Source organism: Plasmopara halstedii (assembly GCF_900000015.1).
Source record: "Plasmopara halstedii genome assembly, contig: Scaffold_658, whole genome shotgun sequence".
Taxonomy (NCBI): domain Eukaryota; phylum Oomycota; class Peronosporomycetes; order Peronosporales; family Peronosporaceae; genus Plasmopara; species Plasmopara halstedii.
Genome location: NW_020187575.1, coordinates 761,119 through 781,535, shown reverse-complemented (window position 1 = coordinate 781,535; position 20,417 = coordinate 761,119). Strand labels below are relative to the sequence as shown.

Here is a 20,417-nt window from a genome sequence, read left to right as displayed (position 1 = left end):
CCGGCCGAAGTGTTAGCTCCATTGGACATGAAACGGAGCACATTGGCCCTGGCTAAGGCGGCTGAGCGCGTAGCGGTCGTCCGCATCATGCTATGTCTATGTCGACGAGGGTTGGATTGAGCGCCACCAAGCTTTGAGGTTTCTTGGTTGGCCAATGGAAATCGTTGTGCTCCAATTGTGTGGCGACATAAAAATTTCTTAGAAGTTTAAAATATTTTGTGGGTTGTTCAAATGTACGGTATAAATGGCAACAAGCTCAGCAACGAACTTCGACGTCAAGTTCACCATCCAATAATCTATATAGTAGGCTACAAAAACTACGCCGATGGACCAATCGTGGCAATTAACGTAAATGATCTGTCAGGTATTGTAGTCACGCTGCAGCAGATCGCAAGGCAACATTTTTGTTACGCTATTGTTCTCGGACTTGTAGCGAAGCTCTAAGGAATGCCGTGTTTGCCGCGCGCCGTACACAGAGTAAACTTTGACTTTAGAGTCAGGGCTGATAAACGATAATTGATTGGTTTCAAGACTGATTTTTCTGACGCGGAACTCTCAAGTTTAAGAGAATAAAGTCCGAGCTAAAGCTATCTTGAAGCCATAAAGACAAAACTCTGATCAACAAATTGCCGAGATGAGCAGCCCACGTATTTTACGGACCTCCCTCAAAATAACATCATCTTGATCTCAAACCTATCACTAGAGATCAAAGTATTTCACAAAGTAGTTCGCCACACTACTCCTGAGTTTTGCTTCGGGGGGAACGGCTTGGATGTATGCCGTCGGGTGAGGTTGACTTACCCGTGGAGCTTCACTGATCCGCACAGTTGTCGCAACACGCGATAGCGTTGACTCAACATACCTTCAGATCGTGATAAGTATGATCTCGGCATCAATTCAGAGCGTGTCATTTTTACTCGCTACTGACACTCGCCCTTCAACTCTACTGGCTTTGACATGGGAGACTGCGATACCCAGTAGCTTCCACTTTTCACCGGCTGACACAGACGATAACAGCTCGTAGTGTTTTTTTTACCGTTTTGCCCGAAAATACTTTGGATATTATGAATGCTGTCGGTACGTTCCATTCCCAACAGAGATACACACTGGAGACCACGATTTACAAACGCTCCTTTCTGTCTCATTCTGAGACCTCGGCTAATTGCTGCTTCAGCCTTCCGAGCTCTGCTCGAGGCACATGGCCATACCATTTGCTATTAATTTCAAACGGCCTCATGTGTTGCGCAGACGCTATTCCACCGACGCGCCCGCGCCAAAAAGGTTTTTGCTTCTGGCAGAGGTGAGTTCATGGCTTGTTTGAGCCCCACCATGCAGCGAGGCTGCCACAGCTTTTTGCTTAGAGGTAGCTAAGCCAAGGTCACCGACCATACGTTCTATACCAGAACCATTGCGAGTGTAGCGGATCGCAATCCGCTACCGTAAAGAATACTTAAAAATCTAAACCGTGCAAAGACGCTCTTCCGTTCAAGGCTGAGCCCGTATTTATTTGTTTAATTTGCGGCGATGCCGCCATATCTAAAACCATATATTCTACTATTTGATTAGTAAAACCTAATTAATATGCACAACTACTGGCAACGTTGAGGCTTCTTTTTACGGTGTGGTCACATCATTGTGTGAATGCTTGGGTCATTCACACATTTGAATGGTCACACCATCTGTGTGATCAACCCTCTTAACCCCATTACACTCTCCCCCATCAAAAATGTGAATACCCACAATTCACATTTAACTGTCGCCTCCTACGAAGCTCGCGCGTCTGAGAAACCGTTACGTTCCTACAACAATCTTTTAACATTCTCCGCGCAATGAGCCCTGTGTCTAGGACACGCAAAACACCCAGCTTCGCTAGTTCTGAGGGCGCCCGCGAGCAAAACACCCCTTCGTCTTTTGCACGGAGCGCATCTCCGGATAGTACGTCCGCGGCTTCACGGGAAGCACATCCCAAGCCCTCTGCACCCGGGCGACACACACTGCGCCCGTCACGGGCGTCGAATTTCCTCGTCGACGATTCGGGAGAAGTCGTTTACGAGTCGGATACTCCATTCCCAGCAATGGAAGCTGAGGAGGGTGGGGTGCGCCAACGGCGCGACGTGAGCCCTGCTCGAATCTTGCGGTCACCGTGTCTGATCCCCAACCTCTCGACTTTCGGAGAAAGTGGAATCATTACCAACCGCCTTGACGAGGCACAGAAGCAGCAGTTGGAGGCTGCCCACAGGGCGGCTCTCAAGCACTCGTATCCACGATCGGTTCTACACCCTCCTGTGGAATACGTCTTCGGCTTGGCGGATCCCGCTACTGAAGCGAAAGACGCGATCACTCGAACGTTGGGCGTCTATGAAGTCGGGCCCCCGGCAACTACACAAGCTGAGCTTGACCAGTGGAAAGCTCTCCGGGCTCGCTTCTTGGAATCTAAAAAAATTCCAGTGGATAGGTACCGCACTCAACTTTGAGCTCTAAGAGGAGGCTCTCCTATACCCGCAGTATGGACTATTCCTGTGACTCGTCCCTGGCAAAACCGTTGCAGATGATGAGGAGCTCTTCCAGCAATGAGTGTAACGGTACCGGAAAATTTCCTCGCTGTCTAGCTAACAGCGGAGCCACATGGAAGTGGACCTGCGCGTAGAACACTATCTTTGATTTGTGTTTGCCAAATTCAAGGCGCAACACCAATTTCCTTTGTATTGTCACTCTGCGACACATGGAATAATCGATCGCGCTACCGGGAGCTCTGTGGTTTCTCCCACGGGCAAGTCTACGACCAAAGCTGCTCCGGGCCATAGCTTGATCTCAGCGCATTGCTCTCCAGCTTTACCGGGCTACTGCCAAATAGCGCGGGGCGTACAACGACGCGAAGCGTCATGGCCCTACTGATCATAAGCGTCCACAACGTCTGAACAGTCTTGCCGAAGTCACACTTCAAACACCCACGAGTTCTCGGAATTTGGGTATCCCCGCCACTTCACAAGATATTGGGTTCGACCTTGTCGACGACGTCGACTCACAGGGCGTTCCACGTCATCGTGGACGTCACCATTCACATCGAGAAGAGTCGACGGCGGACGATGTCGACTTGGTCGATCTACTGCCATTAACTTGCGATGCTCTTCGAGATTTGGAGGACTAAGTCCGTCGTCAGCGGCACTCCGTCGAGCATCTTGCCGAGGTCAAAATCCGTAGTACTAAAATACTCAGGATCTTGGCGCACTTTGTGTACCGACTGCCTCGCGTTGCGGACTATCGCGCTCTTTCGGCGGGGATCCAAGCCGTCGAGAAGACGAATACGTCACTTCACGCGACGGTGGAGCGCCATGCGACGTTGGAAAGGGGAATTGTTGCACTTCGTGAACAGAGTCAAATGCTGGTTGAGCTTCTGGGTGACCGAGCGCCTTTTGGCGCCGCCCCGGTGCCAACGCTTCCGCATTTACTCGTGCCGGATCCAGGTGCGGCTTAAGCGATCCACATAGAGACTGAGTGGGTGCGCATCCTTCTCGGAAGGCTTAGCGTATACGCAAGACCTCGCTTTGCCACGAACTTAACAAGTTGGATAAACCGTGGACGGAGCTTTGTCTTACAGACAACAGAGACTGCATGTGTAGGAAGGTTTTAGCATTGAAAGAACCAGGTCCTCGACCTTAAAGTTTTCGTATCCTTCTGCTTCTTCCGTCTGCATATTCTTTCTGCATGTCTTGGCTTTCAGCCCTCGCATCGTGAACGTGTCGTAAGACTCTCAATCTGGTAGAAAGGACGTCATCGACTTCCTTACGGACAGTGTGGGGGCTGACATCAGCTAGCCGTTCGGTTATTCTTCCCCCACCAAGCCCTGAGCCATGGTATGGCAATGTCAGCGGGACGTGAGGATTAACAAGCCCATTCACGTAGAACGGCATGTAGGCGGTAGCTGAATGCACTACATTGTTCAGAGCAAACTCACGAGTGACAGCATGGCGCTCCAGCGCTTCGGCGTCTCAGCGCAGACGCTGAGAAGAATGCCTCCAAAGACGCGATTCACGCGCTCAGTTTGATCATCGGCCTACAGAAGGTCCGCTGTTGACATAATCAACTTGGTGCCCAGCATCCTGAAGATAGTATACCAAAATTTCCCAGTGAGGCGTGGGTCTCTATTAGAGCCAATAGACTCCTAGAGTCCACGCTGTCGAAAGACACGATCGACAAACTGCGTCGCTGTACCCATACCGTCGATGATGTCCGGCACTGCCGCAAGATGAGCCGTTAGGCGTAGACGATCTACAATGACACCACATCAGTGTTGCCCGCCGAGTCCTTTGGTACACCAAACGCAAAATTTATACTCATGGACTGCCAACACCCGGGGAGTACCGGTAAACTATCTAGCGGACTTCCAGTTGAAAAAGCGGACGCGCTTCCACTGCGCTACGGCGCCACCGCATTCGGAGAGGGTTTCACCCTTTGACATGTCTCACATATGTGCTCGTCCGGATGTACAGCTTGGGCCACCAGTAGTGGCAACTCACCGAGCTGTAGGTCTTCTCACGACCAAGATGGCTACTGAATGGGGTGTCGTGGGCCACATAGAGGATACGATACTTAAAATTTTCAGCGAAAAGAACCAAAATTTGTGGCATATTCGTCGATTTGGTGCAAAAATACAGTTACCTGTTATTCCACAAATATCGGTGTAACCGTGCGCGCAACCGCGCCGACATTTTCTTGACCGATTTTTCAAACTCCTTGCCCCCGAGAGCCTGTAGCAGTGCTACACGCATACCATTACTCGCGTATGCAGCGCGGATCAAATCCGTCACTGACGACGTCACCGTTGTGAAATGAGCAAGTTCATAATCGGTCTGCGTGACAACGCATCAGAAAAAGCATTCTGCGTTCCTGGATTATACTCCACCTCGAGCTTATATTCTGCAAACAAGGAGAGACACCTGGTCATCCTCTGCGAGAAATGAAGCGACTGAGTCGCAGTGCTTAATGACGCATGATCTATGTAGATCACAAACAGCTTTAAGCCAAGCAGGTGCAACTTGAACTTGGCAAGTGCATACTTCATCGCAAGTAATTCCTTGTCGTGAACTGGGTAGTTCTTATCTGCAGCCTTAAGCCGAAGAGATTCGAACGCGAATATCCGATCGCACCCCTCGGCGTCTTCTTACAGCAGTGCACAGCCGATGGGAAAGTCTGAAGCATCGCAGTCGGCACTAAAAGAACGATCGGGGTCTGGCAACGCCAGTATTGGTGCATGAAGGAGGCTGTCTTTGACCCTGTCAGAAGCGTCCTGATGCTCAATGTCCCAACACTATTCGGCCTCTTTCCTAAGAAGATTCGACAATGGGACACGCCAATGGCCCCTGCCCAAGGAGGCATTGACGCCTTTTTCTGTGCAAAGCACGACGCAGGAATGGTGCGTGAGAGCAAGTCTCCCCTTTCAAAAGTTTTTTGTCCGGAAGCCGAACAGCCCTTAAATACAAAGGGTACGTGTAACCCTGTTACAGCGTGGGTACGTGTGATCGATTCGATAGCGCTAAAATTCACGATTCGAGTCATCACTCAAGCTTTCAAATGACTAAAGAGCTCGTCAATCTGAGGTGCCCGTCGTGAAATTCGTGACGACATTCAATTTCACAGTAGCAAAAATTGCTGGATGACTGAAATCATCGATGGGCTTTTCAAAGCAATCGCCATACGCTTAAGCTGATCGGTTGATGCCAGGTGCTGGCTTAACGTGCGAAAGTGCCATCTGACTTAAATTTGGAGCATCATCCAAGCTCGATGATAGCGAAGGCGCCTTCCTTTCCCAATTGAGGGGCGGTTTTGCTCTGCGCCCGTCGTCGACGCAAGTCGTCTTCGACGAATTTTACTTCGTATAATCACGAATGACCGAGTCTTAGAGTCGGAGAAATGTCTGAAGAAAGCCTTTAAGAGTTTATAGATATTATGGATAAGCCCACATTTTAGTGGGGGATGGTGTAATGGGGTCAGTCCCAAAACACATATTGTATGATCCGCATCATGTTGTGTGTAGTTACCAAAACTATATATATTCTTCAATTTTGTTTTGCTATAATCCGAGGCACCTAGCAGTTTCGTGGAGGATAAAATCTTATTGGCCAAAACAATATCACTTAACCTTTTCCTCTTCGTTCGCGTAAATCGACGGCTTGCTGGAAGCAAGCGTTACGCGGTGAAGCGTGTTAACCAACTTTAAGCCTTCCTCAGTAAGTGTGTTTATGGACGGGCCATTCCCGTGACACAATTGGACGAAATTTCCGATAAGAATTTTCTCATGTGCCAAGATATCGGTATTTTGAAGCTGCTAGCCATATAGCCAGACGTCACCTAAAGATAATAACCGGTACCTTCTCTGGGTGAGTGTTTGACGTCAATGCGGCGATAAGAGATTTTGCTCTTGGACATCACCCGCCAGTTCTCGACTTATATATGAGTAGGCAAGAACTCCAACGCACTTGATACTTCTAATTAAGCTGTAGGACCCTTGTGATATCTCTTACTGCGAATCACCGCGCGCTAGAAACCCTTTTTTAGTGCCGAATATTGCGCGCGACCTCCCGTTTAGAGCAAGGCGAGATCTGTGGTCATCTCGATTTCCTCATCTAATTTGAGTGATCTCCACGTCTCGACGGTTGAGTGTCGCGACGCTCAGCACCAGCGGTCTCAAGATGAAGGCACTCACTTCTCAATCAGGCCAAGTTGCGTCATTTATTGACTCGCCTCACCAGCTAATTATCATTATTGGTGAGCTCTTTCAGGCGAGCGATTACCGATGATTCAGAACAAGCATTTAGATATTTATTTCTCATTCTTGCAGAAATACAGTCCTTTCTCGACTTGGTTGTGAAAGTGACTACAGATGCAACGGGGTTGCTATGCACTTTGCACAGAAAAAGCTTGAATATAAGAGTCTGCCTTAACAATGCACAGATTTTGTATTCGTGCGCTCCTGTCAGGAGCGAAGCCTAGGGCCTCTACCATATGCAGGTATCTAGACCACTGTGCTGTTTAAGAGCACATATATTTAGAAGAACGTCTATTTGGACAATTACTATATATTATATACTAGTTCTCATACTCAAGCCTTTCGGACTCGCTTATTAGAGCTAGCTCAAAAAGCTCTTTCTCCAGCGGCTGCTGCTGCCACTGCTGATGTGGAGCCTCCTACCAAGCGACCTCGCTCTGATTTGGGTAGATATAATACTCGGAGTAATTGCCAACGCAATCAGCAGCCATCTAGTTCTTGTCGACGATCTAACTCGCAAGATCGTTTGTTTTGCCCCAACGTTCACAATGATTCTCGTGGATTTGATGATAATGCTAAGGCGACGACGCCAAATCGTTTCACTTTGAACCTCGTGCCGATCACGTCTCTCTGAAGCCAATTTCGAAAAAGGATGCATTACATCCAGTTTAAAAATTGCGTCATTGTGATGATAGGACCTGAGGTGCCCTACGTAGAACGTTAAATGTGTTCTAAGCAAGCTTGGCAGGTCGATATTGCAGGCGTTTTCATAGCATAATACTACTCGGATCGGACCTACGAGCGCGATACTAGCTTCGAGCCTACCAAGCTTAACACCGCATCGTCTGATAAATTCTTCGTACTAAGTATTACATAATTTTCAACAACAAAAAACGAATTGAGTCCATCGATGAGTACTGCCGGTATGGTGAGGGAGAGCAAGTCCCCTAATAGCGCACCGAAGTCTTGTGTGCGCAAACCAACTGGTAAATGACGTATCACTCACGCCTATAAAAATTTGAGTTCGCATACGATTTCTGTGCAAGCGTTGATTCGCGTAAGGATGTCACTTACTGGATGTCCGATTGTACACAGTTTTAATGTACTTGATATGGTCGATGTATTATCAAATCTTGACGAGGAAGGAGGACTTCTCTTTGACGGCTGTAAGTACGCCATCCAGTATTTATGAGAGTGGCTTGAAATGCCAAAAGGACTATTTAATGCCCTGAAAATCAAAGAATTCAGGTGCCAAGAAATTTTCACCTGCTGGAGCTTTGGCGGGTCATGAAGTCAACGCTGCCAGAAAGCAGAAGCATTTTTGACGTGGACACGAAGCTACGATATCGTTTCTCTAAGAAATTGGCTGTCCAAAATAGACTGCAAGTGTGTTGTTAGATCCTCAAGCTGAGCTCCAAAAGTGAGTTGGAATTTCGGGATCAAACGGAGAAGAGTTATTGTATATCGCGATCATAGAGTGTTTATCTGTCGAGACAACTTTATTTCGTTGAACTCAGAGTGTATCGCTAGTCGGAAGGTGAAGAAAGCCATGGTAAAGCGTCATCTACACCAGGGTCGGTAGAAATTAGAAGCAGCTATATCGCTATGTTTCCCGTGTTTTAACTATTGAACAACCGTAAGTCGCGATGAGAAGAACCAGGTTCTGTATAGGAAGAATGATCTATCTTTGTCACACTGCTGAGACAGTACTAACGCGTATAAAGCCTACCTTGCGGAGTTGTGAAGCTCCGCAGGCAAGTAACGAGAAAGCTTATCCATTCGTAATGACCGGGATAGCCCAAGGGTTGGTAGACTATAGTTATTACCTTCAGCAGAAGACCACATAATGCTGGAAGATTCACCTCGAAGAAATGTAGAACTAGTTGCAAGATGAAGAGGTCACCAAATGATACGGTTGGGAAGAAGCTTAGTTCGTCTGAGAATATTTGCATAGCTCATAATGATCTTCTCAATCGTTTACATGATATCACAACATTGTGACGAAACATTCACCTCGCCTACTATTCTCTGATAGGGGTGCGGTTCGTGAAACTGACTTTTGGATCCAAATTTTAAATTCAGATTTTAAGTCACATGACAATTGGCCCTGTCAAGGGAGTATTGATAAGTCATCAATGCTTTCTTTCACGTGAAGCACAAAGTTTTTTGGTGAGGTAAAGTAAAATTTCCGACTCGGCGCCGGCCACCTTTGTCAGAAAGGCTTAAGGCGAGTGTCAAATTGAGCTTGCTTATAATAAGCTTACTTTAGCCACTTTTTTGGCGCCAACGCAAAATACTGGAGAAGATGTGCTTCGAAGCTACATGATTGGCTGTCGAGTGACCTTAATCTAGTTGGTGGGTTTTACTCATTGCTGATGAGAGACAGTGAACTTCCTTTCACTGCAGTAAAAACCCAAGCGAGATGTTCTGAGAGTAAAATACTTAGCATTTAATGTACCAGCGACGCTTAATCTTTGGGTTCCATAGATGTGCAAACAACATCCCGGTTATGCACAAACCTATTTCCAAATGATACTCTTCATAGTCGTGCAGAAGCCAGGAAGCTGGATACGGAAAACCACACTTAGCGCTTGCGATCGATTCTGCTCGAGTGCATGCTCTTAAATAAACTAATTGCCAATATCGATAACTGTGTCTTCGTGCCGACGAAACATCTTTTCTTGATTGTTGGTTTGAGAAGCAGGGGCTACGGATAGATCTCGCGTAGATAAAGGTCATTCAAAACAAGCCAGTGCTTCTGTCCCAGAACTGACTTGCTGAAGTGGCTTGACCAACTGCTTGTACGAGCATAATGCAAGTTATACCGACATGGCACGACCCGACTCCAATCTTGTCAAGAAAGGGTGTATAGGGATGTTGGGGCTGCGAAGAATGAAGCGAATCTTAGGGCTGTGGATGAAAAACCCATGTGTGCCCAATGCTGGCTTTGTTTTCGAGTTTAGATAGACAATTAACGTCGCCTGTAATACGTTAACATTTGCGAAGGTCCGCGCATTACTCATGCAAATGCCGACGGGTGCATACGCGCGATCGCGTTTGAGTCTTGCCAACAGATAATTGCGACGAATATTTATTATGATCATGACGAGGTGCTGTATGCCCTCGTCAAGTACAGGATAAGAGAATTCAGCCAATTGTGATACATACGGATCATGTTTTGTTGCGCATAGAAACGTCACCGCTACATCTCTCGCAGCTAATGACAATTCATTCTGCTTTGCTCATCATGCCTCTGAGAAAAGGTATTAGCCGTGTTAGCCTAATCTGTTGGCAAGTGCGCTTTTGCGTCGCCCGACTGTGAACTGTCAAAAATCGCAATGGTGATGTCGCAAGCTGATAAAGCCAAATACGGTCAGCTGCAACATGTGTCGCGCAGCTGATAAGAAAAAGAGATTCGTGAGCTCATATGTTGCTTTATCCAAGCGCGGTTGTAAGCCTGCGCCGCTATACCTTATTCTAAGGCTGGCTCTAATATAGCGCTAACCTTAATGACAGGAAGCGTGTCGTGTTGCCTCATGATGGGGAACTTTTGTCAGAACACTGACGGAGCACACGATACCCCTTTAAATCGCCACCATGCAATAGAAGGTATATTGCTTGACGAGCGCTATGCATTAATGGCACATCATTTATTACATATGTTCGCACGTATAAAATGTGTCAACGAGTGGAACTCTCGCCATGTGTGACGGTCGCTTTGGCTAGCCTACCAGTTTCGGTAGAGTTTTGGAGGACCATCAGTATGGAATTTGTTAGTAGTTTCGTAAATGTGCGACCAGCAACTCAGACATTATGGTGTCTGAGCAAGATAGTGCAAAACGGCAACGTGACCGGTGAGGACAGAATCAAGTCGTTTCTCGAATAATACTCCTCAAAATGACTTATCGGTGACCATGGTATTGGAAAACGTTTGCGTGTTGCCGCGAATTTCTTGAAAACATTATTCATATTTCCGGCACAAGATTGGATGTGAAAATCGCTGACAATCTACAAGAAGATGGTCAGTCGGAACGCGTGAATTGCGTTGTGGAGGTTACCCCCAAGTGTTTGCACAGATAGACCGCAGAGTTGGAATGAATCGCCCCCACTTATTGACTTTGCTTTAAATAACATCGTATATGCCCCAAAAGGTCTTGATCCATTATACATAAATGGTTTCTTTACATCGCCGCAAAATTCCCCCGGTCGAGATGAGAAAGGGGCTATGGATCGAAATCGACTTGCTGAAATTGGTGTAACGACGCTTCTTAGTAAGATGAGTGCTTCCATAGTAGGAGATTGAGCGTCATGCGTTGATTGCGTGTCACGATAGTCAAGGGCCAAGACAAATGAAAGCAGCACGCTGACGCCAGAGGTCAGCTAAATGATAAGAGCTGTTGTAAAGTACAAGTTTGACCAAAGGCTAGCAACCTACCTTGACATGCAGAGACTGCGGTCTATGAAATTAAGCTGCAACAACGATACATCAAATTGCTTACGTTCGGAGCCAAAGCTGGAGGGAGTATGCTCTAGATACATCAAAAGAATGCAAGCTTACGCAGTGTTCTACGTAGTCTTATCAAAGCAATATCACGGCCCCGGTCTCAGGAGCCAGTTAAAATTGAATACTCTGGTGCAAACGAAGTTACGTCTTTTCCATCTCCTAAAGCTGATTTGCCCTTTGTTCCAAAGCAGCGACGCGGTGCTGAGCCACTGGAGGTGCCTCACGACAGGTAGTGCGATGACTAACCTCAGAAAGCGAATCCGATATCTGGTTTGTTTCAGCCTAGAACACATGCCGTGACTTACGAAGAAAGTCGACATTTCACATTAATCGAGAAAGCTCACAAGAGCTCACGGCAAATAATTAAATTTTGCTGACACTTATCGATCATCACGCCGTTTGATTTGAAACTGTCTGTGGAAAGCGCACGCCGAACTGTGCAGAAGATATAAATGACTATGTGAGAAGTCATTCCGCTCCTATTAGGAGCAAAATATTTGCAAAGTAATAGGTCATTGAGCGTTTTCATAAATTAAAGTGTATCGCTCCTCAGAATTATCACCGACGATAGAGCAGTAGTGGTTGGCGATACCCTTTCGCGCTGTGAGGAATGTATCGTAAGTACGCAAAGCTGGTGGAAGTGCTGATGGATATTAGACTTAGTTTGAGAACTGGAAGAGGACTGCAAGTCGTTTCAATCGTCTTGAGACATTACAAGCCAACATTAGCAATGCGATCGTCTGTCGAGCATCAGCTCATGTTTAACATTGCGAAGTACCAAGCACGAAACGGACGTTGAGGTAAAACTTCAGTATCTTAAGTTTCTTCTGTTTGCATCCCCATTTGTCTACATGAAATGGCCGCATCAACTTTCAAACACGCGTTCTATTCCCCACATAGTTGGTAGCCACCCAGTATTGAGAAGTGCACTGCGACGGGCCGCCTCGCATCTTCTCTAAGGTTAATGAAATTTTAAGGTCTTTGATTCGTGAGCGGTAACGGCGTCACGACATTTTGCAAAAGTCAAACCCATCCTTGACTTGTTTTTATTGAGTGGCCACTTTACTATGTACTGTGTACTGCTAACATCAATGGTGTTCCCGTCGACCCACCAAACATGCCATGTGACCGTGAGCTAAGCATATTTATTGAGCAGTATCGGTGTAGGACAAAATGATTGGCTCGCTTCGAGAGTCTTTGCGTGCATCCAAAGCTAAGATAGGTCAGATCTCGTATTTGCTCTCTAAGCTTTCTCATCGCAATACGACCTCAGCAATTCGGAATGCGTCGCTACTTTGAGGCAGAGGGTTGCTGGGATCTAAGAAATGGTAGGGACGAAATCTCGTCTACAATAGAGCGATCTACATCAAAGTAGTGAGGAGAGCGGGAGCATGGCACACTACTTTGAGGCCGCGTAGAAAAACAGATTTTTATTACGTGTGTTCGCATTCTGTCTTATTATAAAGAAAACAGTTTAACTTCTTCTAATCTATACCTGTGGATAGCCTGATGTTACACGATCGCAACTAGGAAATATAGATCTCAGACGCTGCATGCGTAGGTAAGTAAGCTTTTTAACTTTTTCCCTCACTCCACAATCATCTATGATTCACCTGACCCTTTTCTTTCGAAATATCCTAGATCAAGGACAAAGCGTAACGAAATTGTGTTGTAATAATACAACTTGTTTTGCCACAAGTTATAGCCGGAAAATATCCGCAAGTCGACTTTGATCGCCATACAACCGAACCTACTTTAGAGAGGTGTTACATAACACGGGGTTATCAAACGATTGCTATATATTTAATCAAAGCCTGGAGGTATGCGCTGCGTTATATAACGCAAATTTAATGAATAAGAGCAGCTTTGTCCAGCACCAGGGTCTCTCTGCGTCAAGTGCTGCGAAGGATATCCTCCTCAGCGCGAGTAAGCCGTGTAGTCTGACCATCTGTCTGTCGATTGTTGCAGTTAGTATGTCCAATCTGAGGCTTAACACCTCAAGCAATGTTCCCTAAGACCTTGCTGTAAAACGAAGATTTCTATCCAACATTCTGGCAACGAACAAATCGTTTTCACACAGATCTTTGCCGGAGAACAGCTTGGCTTCATCTTCGTATCGTATAATATTGCTAACAGCAGTGGCATCAGTCATTTGTTCAGACGATCCACAAAGGCCACAGTATCAGTAAAATCTACCTTTCGAAAGACCAACATAAAAGTCTAGATCTATCTAGATCCATAGACTCCCAATACTGCTGGAACCAACAGGCTGAGCGAAGTCGTTGACACTACGACAAAATTTAAGTTGCCAAAACCTTCCACTAGTGCGCACATAAGTGTTTAATTGCTACCCTAGCTCATTAGTTCAATGTAGCCAATGATTATATTAATATGTGCCTCGTTCAATATTGTGAAGTTGAGGCCCCATCAAAAGCAACTAACACTTTAATTGTCATTCGTAAGACAGCAAGCCTCATGATAAGGAATAGTGATGTACACGTGCAACCACTGCCTCAATAAACTGTAAACTATGAGATCATTAGATCTTTTTTGTAAAGCTTTCAGCAGTGCAACACATGTCGAGCATGACCTGTACGTTTTAAAACTTGCCTAGTAAATTGGCGAAGTCATCATCGTGATACGCTACATTTTATAGCTGGGCGACGCAAAAGCGCATCCGCCCCGACATCAAGCCGACCCAGCTTATACCGTGTCACTTGGAGATACTTGACAAAAATGGCCATATTTTCACTCTTCAGGAAAGATGTGGCTACGATATCGCTGAGCCTACCCAAGCATGATCTTTAAGATCCACGTTTATTGACAACGCACCCTCACATCCGTGGCAGATCTTTTATCACCACGTCGTGTTACTCCTGCAACAAAGAAATAAATTTGACCCGAGGTATCCCGTTAATAACTCTCTTCTCTTTCGCAATATGCTCTGCGATTGTTTTAATGACAGTCTCGTCCCTAAATGATGATGCGATCAGCTCTTCCACCGTTACCAACCATACCACTCCTGTTACTTCACATTCCGGCGGCTCCTTCAAACATATCACACGGATAGGTTTTTAGCGTGACAAGGACATTGGTCGAAGGTAGCGACGAAAAAAATACAGCACTTAGCACAATACAGTCTCTCCATGCACCCGTGATGCATCTTTATTCTCACAAACCAGGGAGACTTCAATGATCGGCACAGTGGGCGGGCCAGACGGTAGAACTTACATTTCATCTACATCGACGAGTAAACCTTTTGCCTTCAGAATTTGCTGTTATTAATTGTAACGAAATGTCTCTCTATCACACAACCGGCCCGGACACGGAAGAAACGGTCCAGAGATACACTTCGAGGACACGACGTGAAATTTTGCTTATTATCTCAACAACGATGCACTCTATCAACCACAATATACAATAGCTTTCATTCCATTTCATCCAGAAACCTCGGCTTTTTTTTCGAGCTCAGCTTGAGGCACCATTGCTATTTGTTTTAAACATTTTAATGCCCTGCACGGATGCTATCATAGCTTCGTGGCTGCGTCGAATGCCCTTCTGTTTTATGGAAGCGGTTGAATCATAACTTCAACGCCCCAGCAGCAGCGAGATATGTAGCACTTTAGATCCGACTCGACCCACGATCCGGGGCGTATCTCGCCGCGACATACCCAGGATGAGATCGTACCTCGAATCTTGGCTCAAAGCGAGTCGACGCTCTACGCTGTTAAATTTATCAAAGTAGCAGTCTTTAACACTTAACTATTGTCCTCGCGACAGGACGCATGGGAATACGCTATCCGTTTTATCTTGATTGCTTTTGCGTATTGGCTTCTATTTCCAACAGTTGTGCGCTGTACGGGATTGCACAACACTCCTGGAAACATCAGATCCTCCTCGGCTTCACAAAGCCCGGGACGCTGAAGTCAATACGGTGAATAGTCTTTGTGCTGTGAGGGCCATATGATTATCGAGAGTAGCTCTGACAGCGTACCGTAGGCGATGAACCGCAGCATACTAGAGAAGAAGAGTGGAATTATCTGGCTGCCGAGTATATCTGCATTACTCATAGATATTTCTTCTGTAGTTGGACTGCACGTATTCATCTGGTGTGCCCGTTTGCTCCCGGCTAGGAGGGACGAAGGTTCGAGCTCCCACGCAAGGGCATCCGTCAAGCTTCTCGCGAGGAATCGTCGAGTTCCAGTAGGAGCAAGGTGGTCTACTGGGAAAGAACTCGATTCAACATACCTCATGTAGGTTGTAGTCAGTGGGACCCACCACTGAAGTGACGACCCTCTCAAAGTGAGTTGAGGCTGACAGCTTAGTGTTGCTGATTACATCGAATTATTTTTCAAAATGGTGGCGTGTACTCGTAAGGACTTGGACCGAGCCGCATCTGTTCAGGGACCCTCGTGAAGACAGTTATCAGCACAGCCTTCGGAATAGGATCTTACGCCATTGAAGTAGAAAGAGCTCACAACCACCGAGCATAGTCTGCTAATTCCCACCTCTGTTTCGGACTTAAAGCGTATTCGATACGCCGGATTAGGTGGTGCGAACAAACGCGACATATTTTGCTTCATACGTTGCCTTGTTGTGAATGTCTCATCTCAAGATGTATGGCATGTAGGTGCCCAATCTTGCGCGTGGCCTGCTAGTTTGGACCGTAATTGTGACGCACAGTTGCTTTATAAAAAAACCTAACTGATTTCTATCCCCCTTTTTGTCAGATAAAGAAAATATTTCGTCAAAGGGATGATCGCTTACTACCGCGAGGCTACTGGTAATTAGCGGGAGTTATCAAAGATGTCTCATCGCCACATTCTCGTAGTTGGTGAGCGTCTCTCGACGACTGGTGTCCACCTCTGTCCATGGGTGGCCACCCTACTTTCCCCTTCGGGTAAACAATCGATTAAGCTTATTGTCGTGCTGAATTGTCCCAGGGCAGGTAAGCGAGCAGCTCATGACCCTCACAGCGGATACAAGTCGGAGTGCGATTGACGGTAGGTGCTACGATATGCAAAAGAAATGCCGTGCATCTTGCACAAAGAAACCTTTTTTACTTAAAGATTCTGCGTGTATAATACACAGATATTGGGCTTGTATGCCGCACCGAGAGACTCTGAGAAAACGGATACTTAGTATGCTAAGCTTTTACTAGGGTGAAATGTATATTAAGTGAATTATACTCAGTGAACATACTGTGTCAAATCCAATAACACGATGACATTTATTGCTTGACATGACGCACGTGAATCACAGATCCCCTATTCACGAAGTTCCATCATTTTTAAAAGATTCTTTCCAAAATCATATGCGTTGTAATTTTGGTTCTACTCGAGATGTAGCAACAACGCTTTGTGTGGCAGTCGTCAAGCTAGGAGGCACATATACTGCTTGCATGGTTGGAGCAAGAAAGAGAAAGGCTCTATGGGAGCGCTACAGGCGATAGATTACAGTCGATCTCTGTGGAAAGAGATAGCTCGTTTGGCTGTCGAATTCTGGTAGATGTCGGATCGGTGGTAAAACGAAACATACACACATAATATGTATCAATTCGGTGATGCGAAGAGTTGAGATCCTACTCTAGGTCGACATCCGAGCCCTCGCGTGGAAATGTCAAGTTCCAGTGGTGTGGGGCAGTCTTCTAACATTGATTTGAGTCTATTGTACTTCTTGATGATCGAGGTCAATATTTATCCAGTATTCAAAAGTGTAAACGCTTTAATTGAGATGAGGCTCATGCTCAAGAGTTTGACTGTCAATTCCAACGTCCCGACTTTTGTAAAAGGTAAAAAGGCCTGTTAGACACAGGAACATCATGCATTTGCGTTTGGCGCGGAACTGTTGAAATTTGGAGCCAGGATGTGCAGCCATTACAAATACCAAATACGGATACGAGATCCATGTGTCGAGACGAGGACATGCCAAAAGCACTTTAAGACGTTTTGTACAATTTAGTGATATTATACAGCTCTAAGAGCTTTTTAGCCCTTGATCTAGATTCAGATCGAGATATTACATAGCTTGGTCACCATGGATCATGAGGTTAAAAGGTTGGCCTTTATGGTATTTTTCGGTGAGTCATGTATTATCCTCTATCATGGCGAAGAAGCTCTTTTTAGCGGGCATGAAGATATTGCTTCAGTGCAGGACATAAAATTTTTCACAAATATTGCTAAGTGCATTTACCTAGACTCGGAAGGCTGAAACGGTAGTGAGACTCGGTGTCAAGCAAACATCTCTAGAAAACAAAAATTTATGACGCTAATCCGCCGACGACATAAAATCATCTATACCTTCACGGCCTTGCCGAAGCAAATCCGAGACATTCGCTCTTACATTCCACCAATTTGATGAGACATTTGCTCTCGTATTATATCAAACTGTTATGTCCCTAGCGCACAGCTTCAATTAGCCGTTTTATCAGAGATAACGTCATGAGACCGCCTAACAAAATCAAAAATTATTGATGTTTACCGCTATTTAACGGTGTCGCTTGATCAGCGATACCGCGTCGAATGCGTACTGTGCGAATCAGTGAATCTCCAAGGGTTTGTAGCGAGAACATTTATACACTCGTAAATAAATAGAGTGGCCAGGGTTTATAAGTCTCCCCTACTACCACTGATACAAGCTGTTGCAATGGTTCAAAGTTTACATATAGGGTGTGCGCGCAAGAAAATACAACACAGTTAGATCACCGATCTGGTACAATTATAACCGAAGGACAAGCTGAGGACATTATTGTTGATACTTACAGAACACTGAGTTCGAGAAATGTGGCGCTTATCGACAAAGATAATACGGATGACTATCTTTCGTTCCATGTACAGCACGATGTAGCAACAATTACTCGCTAGGGGTGTTACCCAGGTGCATCATAAATTAATCTAATTCTGAAATCAAATATTTCATTGCATGTCGATTGCTCTTATAAAGACAGCACTCTGACGACACAGGCGCTTTCTTCCGTGTAAAGCTCGAAGCAAGCTTGATGAGAATGTAACAAAACAAATTACTATCGAATGCTAATGGGAAATGTGATGTTTCTTGCTGTGGTGAACATTTGAGCTGGTTTTTCTGGGAATGACTGATTATTCCCTGATTTGTTAACCGTACCAATGACGATCAACTCTCCAACGATGCAGTGGTTTTTCCATACGCACATGGTTTTTCAAATATGCATTTATCCAATGTCGAGCGGTCATATGTGAACATCTATGTCAAACCAAACACTTATGGACATTGTTTTCGTGTGCGCAAAATTGTTTCAGTGAGTTGATAATCTTTGGCGCCACTCAAATTTCAAAATGCTTCATCAGGGCGACTGACCTGTGGACAGATCCTGCAATGGGGTTGCAGTACATACTGCACATAAGAAACTTGATCCTAATGGATCCGCTTATACAACGCTCAGAGGTCGAGTTGGTACGCTCCACCTCGGATCGGAAGCAAAGTTCTCTACCCTGACTAGACGTCTAATTAGCTCTGCTAACCTAACAGGAGATATGTTTGGGACTCGTCTTATTTTGACTTACCCTGGATATATGCCGTTGGTTCCATCTCATAATAAAACCGTCTCTTGTACTTGGCTTGCCCACGTTTTCTCCGATCTTTCCTGTTAGAAATTCTCTCATCTTCACGAATACCGGCAATATCTCAATTACAATCACACAGAAGTGCAATGTGAATTTCGTACAAATGTACAATATTATAATTTGCACGATTGTTCAAATCATTACTTCATGTCATCTGCGGCGCTTTGGTCTATATTATTAGCTGTGCTACTCTGAAAGTAAATTCCAAGGGCAAAAACACATCATTGCGTTTTTTATTGACAGCTTAAATCGGCAACGTGGCTATCGAGGTTTTGACCGGGGCTAAATGCTACCAGAATGGTCCTGACAGATTCTAAGCCATTTTGACGCATTAAATCGTTAGCAATGATGCTAAAACTTGCATTTATTTTTACTTTAAACATAGCATCACATAATCTTTGAAGTTGAAAGTTTTTTTAGCAATGTCGCTTTATACGTCACTTTACTTTCATGCACCCACAAACTGCTGTCATAAGGTGAGCTTATTTTCATCCAGACATTATATGCTTGTTTGATACGTGCATTCGTCACTAGAACTATACCGTATCATAATTAATACAATTGATTTAGATGTGTAAGGGTCAAGTTCACAAGATTATAGTACATACCTTGTTACACCTTGCTTCAATATTTTGGGAACCAGCACACATTGTCCGCATCACGAGCAACCACAGATTACAGTTTGTAAATAGTGACCTGCCACACATTTGCGACACATGCGGTGATTCTTGAATCAGCCATTTTTAAATTCACACTCGACAAAGCCGGCAACTTTTAAAGCTGGATTTATTCAGTCATAGACAACGAATATTCTTGTTACATTGTACACATTATGGCGTGCGTAGACAAAACATTCTTGTCGCTATTGTTCTTGAAAAAAAAATTAAGCTCATAAAACCAAAGTACACGACCAAAAAAAAGTGTCATGATTGATGTTGTATGGGTGAAGGTGATGGAACGCCGGAAGAGAAGTTTCGTAAAGATACTGTTATCCAATTGAAGCAGGCCATGAGCCCCAACTTTTACAAGCATGAAAAACTTATCAACATTTGTTGCCACTTTGTGTATGAGAAAGCTGATAAGACCCCACGGTGTTTGAGATATTGCTACCTATAGATAAAATCGCACTTATAGAGAAGGAGGTAAAGTCAGAAGCAAATACAAAACAAACGATCATCTATACACCGCATGATTAGCAGCTAATAATGGCAAATACAAAGTCTACTTGCGGTTTGCCGCATATAAATCTCGTCCTTGCTTCCGATACATATGTCTTGGCCAATACTCGCCCTTGTATCACAATTCTCTGCTCAGACCGTTAGCCGGTGTAATTATGCTGTAAATAACAACTATCAACATTCGGGCGAAGGTTTGTTGCAACTGTAATGTAGTTAACCTTTACATGTGTAAAAATAAAGAAGACTGCCATTTGCTCAGAAGTGTCTCTTCAAACATTTCTCTTTACCCGCACTAGGATACACATTACTTGTACATCTTCAACAGCTCAACAATCCTTGATGAAGGCAACGCTTTGATTTTCTGGCCG

General features: G+C 45.2%; 2 protein-coding genes across 2 annotated transcripts in view; one reads left to right on the top strand and one right to left on the bottom strand.

The window, feature by feature from the left end:
- Window positions 1–445, top strand: part of PHALS_14686 (uncharacterized protein) — a 447-nt gene extending 2 nt beyond the window's left edge. Inside the window, exon 1 of the mRNA XM_024729068.2 lies at window positions 1–445. This exon is cut by the window's left edge and continues 2 nt beyond it. Coding sequence (XP_024579482.1) covers window positions 232–444 — 213 coding nt within the window. The 5' untranslated portion in view covers window positions 1–231 and the 3' untranslated portion in view covers window position 445.
- Window positions 446–15,621: 15,176 nt separating this feature from the next.
- Window positions 15,622–15,841, bottom strand: PHALS_13330 (uncharacterized protein; the record flags this gene model as incomplete). Its single annotated transcript, XM_024729067.1, has 2 exons — window positions 15,622–15,666; window positions 15,725–15,841. 2 exons carry the CDS (start codon window positions 15,839–15,841, stop codon window positions 15,622–15,624), a joined length of 162 nt encoding a protein of 53 aa, XP_024579481.1.
- Between the last annotated feature and the right edge of the window lie 4,576 nt (window positions 15,842–20,417).